Below are 9,430 nucleotides of genomic sequence, written 5' to 3'. Positions count from 1 at the left end.
AGCTGACCGCCTCCCCTCAGGGTCGGCTTAATTGATCCTGATTGATTGCCTAATTCTGTTATAAAAGGTTAATCAGGGTTGTTAATGAAGGATTGCGGTTGGAAAAAGTTCCTTGATTAATCAGCTGCTGGTTCCATAACGAGCTAACGAGAGCTGTCAGTCATCCACACTGCAAAAATATTATGATTATTGATTATAAGGCTTTCTACACTCACAGCCACTTTATAAGAGTGAAACACCAAGAGTTATCTTAATGTGCTTCCCTTGGAGATATTAAACAGCATTGCACTGAAGGTTTTCTGACTAGCACGGCAGCTCCTGTCACACTTATACTTAAGTGCCACAATTACAAACATACAATTGTTAATAGCTACTTGGAACCGCGACTACACAAATGAGCCACATGCTGCTTTCTGTGCATCTGCTCTATGCAAATTATCTTCTGGCGTGTGTTTTTTTTCCCCCGTAAACTGTACGCAGTTATATGGCTGCCATTGCACTTACTAAACCTACACTAAACATAACCTGCCTCGTGACCAAAAAATATATAATTGTATAATTATGTCGAATGCAGCAGGTGTTGGAACTCCAAACATGCAATTGGTCACACTTATGTGGAAATAGTCTAAATTTACACTGTCTCGCACTTTGGTCCGTCCACGCAACTATTGGAGGTTATTTCAGTTGAGCAACACGGCATCAAAACAATTCCAATATTTTTTTTTTCCCTGCCTGAAGAGACAACATGAGCAAATGTACTTTGGCAGGCAGGCGTCGCTTTCCTAAGACGCTCGCTCAGAGACCTTCCGGAGAGGCTTTGGCACTGCCAACTCGATGGTCAGACTTTCTTTGCGTGACTCTCTCTGTTAATGTGTGTGTTTCTAAGTGTGTGTGTTGAGCCACAGGAGGTCAGCCAATTGGCTCGCATATCCATCTAATTGTGCCTCTGCTCCCCAAATTGTGAGTTGGTGAATTAGACAAGAGTGGGGATGCAGTGACATTCAGCCAGGCTAGCTTGGCTTGGTCTTAATATTTGCCCTGCTGTTGTCAACTAGTGTCTAATGAGCATACGCGTGCATGTGGGGGCGGGATAGATGGTTTGTACAGTTTGTCGAATAGCTTGCAGCCGAAGGGCTGTAATTCTAAATGGCATTCGTCTTCTTGTCACATTCAGTGCTTAATTGATGAGAGGACATTACACAAGAAATGTTTTCCCACAGGTCACAATAATAATCATATTCATGATGACGGTGTTTTTTTTGTGGTTTGTTGTGATGTCGATATCATATTGCTAGCATTAGGTGACGTTTTTTCATCATGATACAGTGCAGTTTCACACCACAGTAAAAAAAATATGTATAAAAAAAAAAAAACGTACAAAAACAATATAGTGATCTATGTGTTAGATGTGATTATAAGATTATGATGGATATATTTTTCCAGTCATAAATAAGGTAATATCCCTCAGTATCGTGCAGTGCACCTCGTGCGGCCACCATTCCATCACCAGACACAAATAAGCAAAGCGAATAATGTGCTCTTAGGCCTTGGCCTTGTCAATTACTATTCCATCTATAAGGCTGAAATCCCTTTGAATAATAGCCTCCATTCAGACAGCCTTAATAATGCACAGCACGGGGGTCCTTGACACGCATGTCACATGCTACCGAACGCATGAAGCGTGGAGCAGGTTACATGTGGTGCTTAGATGTCTTTCGGCCTGGGGTGGTCATGTGTCACACTGGCGAAAGCTTGACAACACTGGTCATGAGCAAGAAATGAAAGTAGCGGGCAGGAAATGCATTTCTATTAATTTATCTCATTATTGTTATTATTAGAGACATGCATTGAAGAAAAACAACATTACTTTGCAAACAATCATTTTACGTAATACTTTGTGATTATATTTTGATAACTAGTCATTGTTGTAAATAGTTTTATCTTGAATAAGATGCATTTCAAAATAATTTAATTAATGCATTTAGCCCCTTGCAAATGTTCACATGGCAGGAGATGTCCAGTCAGATCCATTGGTAGTGTAGAACATTAAAAGAGACTACTCTCGTTTTTACAACTCACCATGTCACCAATATGATTTCAAAGACCTTTTTGATGGTGATTTCTTACTTATTGTTGCTTTAAAACAATTATTGTTGCCTTGCTTGGATGTTCATGTATTAGCATTTGAGGCCTCAGGGTAATTACACAGAGAGAGGAAAAAAAAAAGCTATTAAGCGTGGATTAATTACGGCACAGGTTTGATCTTTTATTCATGTAAGGTGCACATCCAAGCGAATGCACCATCGACTGTGTACGAAGATGCATTATTCGCTATGGTGGCGGCTGCGGCTCTTACTCATTCCCAGCGGTAAAGGGAATAAAGGGACATGAATTCCATTAAAGCCGGAATATCAGTTCGCTGCTGGAAGTTGTCAACAGGCTCACAATAATAAATGGCGACACCAATTTTACAGTTCAGGTTCCCTCGAAATAGGTCAACTTCTGTCGTTACTGCTGGCCGGAGTTATTTGTACTAGTGGAGCAAGTGGGTGAGTCACACATGTCAGTGGGCTGTAGAGGCTCGAGTTTCTGCTCGTATGTGCAAACCATGCAGTTGAGGCAGGTTGATTTTGAGAATGTGTCTCGGGAGTAAGACGGCCTTGGTTAAAGATATTGTAAAAATTCGAGCATACAATGGCAAAAAAATCCGGCGCAGCTGCATGTCTTTTCTGATTTATTAAGCACATTGGTGAATATGCCTCCAAGTCAAGAAATCGGAGGGCGAGAATGAAAAGTAATGGAATCACTGAACCAGAGTGTTTGGCCTTCCACATATTTACATTCAGTGGCTAAATTGTTATTGTCTTGTTGCTCACGATGTAGATTTAAGACTGTGAGGTACCTGTGCAAATTAATAGGTAAAAAGAAAACCAAACAAACGATTATTTGGTCCCTGTTCAACAACATTAACATCAGTGAACGTGAAGGTTTAACGGTGCTGGCGGAACTAAAAACTTGGTCGAAATTCCGGCATCGTTTTCGTTCTACCTAAACTCGTCAATTTTAAAAGCACCAACTTTAACCTCTCTGAAATCTCCCGTGTCTAAACCCGTTAGGCAGACTTAAAAGAAGAGATGCTTCTGCACATTCAAACGCAAATGCGGCGTGCAGTCAGAGGCACACACATGGAAAGATGTGAAAAAATTAAACACAGCTGCCTTTTGAGGATGTTGGAAGGATGCAGTCGTGTGCTTCTAGTATACAGTATGCTGTGGTGAATATGACATACTAATACTATCTTAGTAGAGTCATCAAAAATGTTTACATAGAGCTATTTTGGTCAAGAAATGCTTACAATGTGCATTAACGACTCCCTAATTTGTTTCATCTTTACATATGTGTATCTGGAAATACTGTACCTGTCACAATGGAACTTTAATGATGGGCACGGCTAGGTCAATATGTATTTTTTGCCTTTCATTGAGCCAGAATTTTGGCGCTTCAGAGACGCTGCCGTTTAAGTGAAGTGAGCATAAAGGAGAGCAACAGTGTCATGGATGCACTGTCAACCTTTATTTAACAGGGAAAACAGGCAAATACAAAATGAAAACACTTGCAAGGACCATGGAGAATGCACTTATACTAAATTGTAAATGAAATCTGCACTGTACTTGTACTTGGTGTGTCATGTGGTTCTGTCCCACTCTTAAGTGGAAGGTGCGAACGATCGCGTTTCTTACCCAAAGGCGAGAGCCACCAAGCACGCGCCTTCCTTTTCACCGTCGCTCCGCATGACCTATTCATGAGTTTTTGTGCCTGCGGGGTGTTGCGATCAGGTCTTAATGAACAGGTGACGGCTCAATCCTTCAGCGCGGCGCCATGACAACCGTCCACTACCACCATCACTCAGTCAAAAAAAAAAAAAAAAAATGACAAGAGAATGGCGAGTGCTGGTACCGAAACATTATTCAACTGTGCAACATCCTTGAGGGGGCATGTGGTCGAATTGCATTTAGTTGAATGTATGGTGTGTGCATGCATTATGATGGAGGACTAGGCGAACTCCATTCCGGTTTTGGACCCATACACTAACCAATCAAATAAGCCACGGAGAACTGGAATGGCCTAAGTCCATTTTTGTCATTAAGTGCAGAAATGAATTTAAAAAATGAGATTTCAGATGAGAACTGGTCAAGTTTTTGGTAGCTTTTTTACAAAAAAAATGCATTATTGATATCAATGATATTTTTTTTTCAGCTTTGGTGCCAGTGTATCAGCATGTTAGTTTCAGTGATTGTTACTTATCATGTTTCAAATATTGATAGATTTGACGAACGGTTGGACTTGGACGGTTAAACGTTTAATGGCAACCATTGGGGTGGCATCACTAAAACTTGAAATCCCTCGTCTGCAAAATGACAATGTGGAGTCAGCCCACTGCAGTTCTTATTGGCTTATATTAAATTGAATGCAGTTAACTCTTGGACTTAGCCATGGCAGCTCTTACTTGCCATCCTCACATGGCCACATTAGAACTTAAACTAAGCCCAAGTGTTGTGAGTTAAATAGAGCATGTTTTTGTGTCTGCCTAAATAAGCTCCTCGGAGAATGGAGTGATTTAATCATAAAAAGCTGTGTTGTTAAAATGTGACTTTCCTACAAATAAAAACGTTTCAGCCCTCTGGGTGTCTGCTTGCTATTACGCTTGTCTAATGTGTTCTATTAATAAGTAAAAATCCACCTAAATTTTTCCTTAAAAAGCACCAAGCTAATATTAGACCGCAGAACAGCTTCTTGGTAAATGTGTCTCGACGAGTCTTCTATTAAAGGCGACATGTCCTCTAATTCGATCCAGTTTTTGTTCATTTCTTTGTTTTAAATCAAACGTTTAAGCCGATAAGTGTGGCTTAGTTCATACATCTGGCCCTCCATCTGCCGCGAGAACATCACCATGGGGATGTTTAACTTTGATGCATATTCACGCAGGTTTTAAGACGCACAGTCAATGAATTAGCTCAGGCATTTACAAATTTGACTAGTTTGCAGATGAACGTGAAGCAAGGGCGCTGATCTAACAGTGCCATATTTCTTGTAGCACTTAAGGGCGCCTTTTGGCAGGCCAAGATAATAGCGCATAGTGCCAGACGCATCATTGGCTTTATGCATCACACATGTCGGCGAAGCGATGGAGTGGAATAAATATTTCATTCTAATTGCTTGGGTTTTGGTGAGCTAACGGGGAAGCAGTTTCCAGAGACATTAACTCTTAAAATTAAAATAATATTTTTATAAATAATAAATACAATTTGCGTCCGTCAAATACCACTCCGCTACGCCAAATAATATCGAGCCCCACATACAGTACATGCAGATCTTTTTTTTTTTTTTATTCAAATGTTTTTTTTTATTTTTATTTTTTTTATTTTTTTCCCCATTTGCCTGTTGAAAAATGTAGATTGAATGTTTAGCAGTGTTTTTTTTTTTTTTTTTTTGAAAAACTTTTTTAAGGCTTGGAAAAAAAAACATTTTAACGGGGTGGCAGTTATATGCAGATATTCGCTCTTCTCAGGCCAGACCGGTCAGTTGAGTCGCAGATGTGTCAAACTGCCACATTGTAGCTCCAACTACTGGCGAGATAGACTTACTTGATGTCAGATTTTTCTTTTTGCCTTAAGTATTGGTGGCTGGTATCGGCAGCATACTGTATATGTGTACCCAATGCCTTGAAATAAGGCCGATATTGGCCCAATACCGATACCTGGTATAGGCCCACAAAAAAGTCTTTAAAATGAGCTGAAATTAACAAGTACAGTCAATTGAATGGGGCGATCACTCTTTGCCATTAGCTGCTGAAAATATCGACACGTTCTCCTTTAATCTGTACATTTCCTCTTCTTTCTGGCCATTTGCTTCTTCCATGGCAATCATGCCATATTTTTGTGGTTCCATTAAAAAAAGTAATACAGTACAGTATGTGTCGTCTATGGAGCCTCAAAATTCGATACAGGGTTGCAGTGTTCCATTGCAGTGTGTTGGTTATGTGAGGTACTTAATTGCGTGCAGTGAAAAGTTGGAGACTGTCATTTTTTTGCGATGATCCACTTCAGTCACATTCGGTTACTTTAGGCGGGCCTAAAGTAAATTGCAGTAGTCAGATACACAGTAGTCCGTGTTAAATTCCAGTACCTGTGAATGTAGTTTCTATTTGATTTTACATTCTTTTTCTTCATTTATGGATTGTGCTATTTATTTGTTTGACTGTTCAGTCACTGTGAAAAAGAGAGATTTGTGTCGTATGACTCACATCAAATCTGCAATTTCTGAGAATGTGGCTGCAGGACACCTTGACATGAAATTGATGTTTATTATTATTATTTTTTATTTTTTTACGTCTCATTGTCTGCTTAGCTTACCACTCTTCCCTCTCTCAGCATTGCGAGCGGAGAAGAACCAGCCTTTTTTTTTTTTTTCCATTCCCTGCTTGTCTCTTGCTTTATTACTATGATTCTTATTCGCACCTCTTTATCCAGTCTGTTCTGATTTCTTTCTTCTCTCTCTGTGTTTTGTTCTCTTCTGCAGTGAAGCGCTCAGTTGATTTTAAGTCGCGGGGCGTTAAATTGTTCCCTGGCAAAGACTCCGGCGGCAAGTTTTCAATCTGTGAGTTCCCATCTTAATGTCAATGTGGCTAATGAACTAACGTGTGCTGATGGCCTTGCTTGTTCATGTCTTTCTTCCTTTTGCTTTGCTTTTGTCTCTTTTATTAAAAAAAAAAAAAAAAAAAAAGCTTTTCAAAACTTAAGCGTCTCAGATCAATCCAATTTATTATGACTTATCTGGACCGTATTTTGCTGAAGCACACATGTTGAAAATGTTTTTGAATAGGGACTTATTTTGCCTGAAATAATGTTTTCTTCCTTATATATGGATTTTATCTGACTGTGTCTGTCTTTTTCTAATCATAAGCATGATCAATTTTTCGCTGGCTCGTTCAGGGCTTCCTTTTGTTTTGTTTTTTTGAATTTACACACATGCCTCCTGCTCGCTTCCTCCATCGATACATCATTTTGTTCCCACGGTACTACTGACAGCGGCTCCTCCATTTACTATGAAGTTCCGTTGCTCTGGGCCGTCATAAGCCAAATCTTTAAACAAGTCATAATGTGCATTAATCACTAATATGAAAAATCAGTAAATATGAGTATTTGGAGGTCTCAAATTAGCATGGATCACCACTTGATGCAACATACACAACAAATACACATTGGACATAGGGCACAAAAACAATAGATTTTGCGTTTAATGGTTATTCCAAAAGTTCTTTCTTTTTTTTTTCAATTAAGTAATTATAGGGTACTATTTTCTAGATTTTTAAAGGGCCTTGCACATTTATTGGCATGGAACCTTTGCAATTTTACGTAAGCTGTAGTTGGGAAATTATAATCATGTTATAGTCTACTTTGGGGTCATTAGCTATAATAACTTATAACAACATAATTAGCAAACTACGGTCAAATATTTTTGGGGCAGCATGAGTAGGTTTAGGGTGGGATGGCCGACTCCTCTTTAGGCTTTTGTATGGAGCTCCATTTTTTTCCACCCCTGGCAGTCAGGCACCATTAAGATGATTTGCCAACTGCCATTAGAGCCCACAGAAGAAGAACAAGGAAGGACTATGCTTATATATTAGGTAGACTTGTGGTTTTTGGCTCATATTTTACATGTACAAAAAATCATTCAACTACAAAAATAAAAAAATTCAAATTGTTCATATGGCACATTATTTCCAGGTCTTCCATTGTTCTGACTCTTGGATTTAAATCAATTCTACCCACTGGTTGGGCTAATTATATACCAGGGCGAAATGATCACACAGTGGGCCGCTAATGGTTCACAAGCCATTTGACCCTGGTCAGTAAAGTGAAAATGGATGCGGTGATATGGTTTCACGCGGGGAAAAAGCAGAACACTTAGAAACGAGCATGACATTCTTTTCTTTTTTTTTTTTGTTTGCAAAGTCCCAGTCATTGAAGCTGTCAGCGACCACTTTGAGCACAAATACTTTAGAGTGCTTTCACACACTTTCTTTTTCCACTCCCTCCTTGCTCTCTTCCACAGACATGCTGTTTTGAGACGTATTTTGCATGTAACCATGACGACTTGCGCTATTATTTTTGCCCTTTCAATTCATTGACACTCATTTCGGGTTCCGTGGTCATCCGTGGACAGTGACAGCGAGTGACCCACTGCCAAGGACGTGCCCAACATTCCAGATGCATGAATACAAGAGAGCGCTACAAGAGTATGCTTGCCAGTGCTTTTTCGCCTAATTGGATTCGGAGTTCTGTCGTGATCTATTTAGGACCCCAATGTTTCCTCAAAAAGCAGAGTACTGTCTTCAGAGAGGAATATATTGAGCAATGTAGTTATAGAAATAAACACAGAAAACAACACTGTATTTCTGCAAATAGCGGCCTGGGGCGGTGATTTACTCAAATGCAGATGGGTGGAGCCATCCATTAGTGGGGATGCATTTATTTGCACAATATTACTACTATGTTGCAGTTTATCGCAAGTGAAAGTGGAGTTTAAAATGAAATAAAAATGTCTATGAATAGTCAGCGAAACACAATATTGTCGTCAGGCACGCAAATTGTCATTACATAAGACATAATGTAAAATCATTGTTGCGCAAGGAACTTGTTTACCAGTCTGCTGCAATTCCTCGTCAAAATAGCAATTAAAAAATGCTCAGCACTCTATGTGCGAACAATAGCGTGAACTGTGATGATTACGGTTACTTGCCGCTGTTTTTTTCTCTGTTGGGGAAAAGGGAGACGTGTATTTAAGATAAGATACAGTGAGGTTCACTTTATTGGGCCCACAATAGGGAAATTTGTAAATGAAATAAAGCAAACAGTTGAAAAGAAGTTTCAGAAAAGCTTTTTTTTTTTTTTTTTTTCGCCAGTAAGTCGACTGCGATTAGTTGGGACATGCCTTGGAAATACCTTATTTGTGTGTGGCTCAACACAGAAGGTGTAAGTGTAGAGCAGGGGTGGCCAAGTCCGGTCCTCAAGAGCCACAATCCAACCTGTTTTAGGTTCATCCCTACGGCAACACACCCGATTCAAATCATCAGGCTCATTATCACTCTTTTGCAAATCTTGCTGATGAGCTGATCATTTGAAACAGGTGTCTTGAGTGTAACCACACAATACTTGATGTATCAGATCTCTTTTTGATTCCCGGAACCAAATAGCAACCAAAGTGCACGCGTCGGACGTAACCCACACATTTACGTCGATGTACGTGTGTACCTCTGTGACGCCGTTTACGCGCCTACAAGTTGGTCCCTCTGGGGTGCACCATTCGAGTAGTCCAGATGGTCAAATTAGCCGCTCCAGCAAAGCAACAAACTAGCCCATCGGCAAAA

General features: G+C 39.8%; 1 protein-coding gene across 2 annotated transcripts in view; it reads left to right on the top strand.

Annotated features, from left to right (window-relative positions):
- Nucleotides 1–9,430, top strand: part of csmd3b (CUB and Sushi multiple domains 3b) — a 318,466-nt gene that overhangs the window by 208,636 nt on the left and 100,400 nt on the right. For both annotated transcript variants that reach the window (XM_086013828.1, XM_086013830.1), the window contains one exon: nt 6,580–6,657. In XM_086013828.1, the coding sequence (XP_085869954.1) occupies nt 6,580–6,657 (78 nt within the window). The remainder of the gene's footprint in view (nt 1–6,579; nt 6,658–9,430) is intronic.

This window comes from Filicampus tigris, chromosome 18, assembly GCF_054856515.1.
Source record: "Filicampus tigris isolate MCC_2025a chromosome 18, RoL_Ftig_1.0, whole genome shotgun sequence".
Classification (NCBI taxonomy): domain Eukaryota; kingdom Metazoa; phylum Chordata; class Actinopteri; order Syngnathiformes; family Syngnathidae; genus Filicampus; species Filicampus tigris.
Note: the sequence above shows the minus strand (reverse complement) of the source record. Positions and strands in the feature narration are given on the sequence as shown.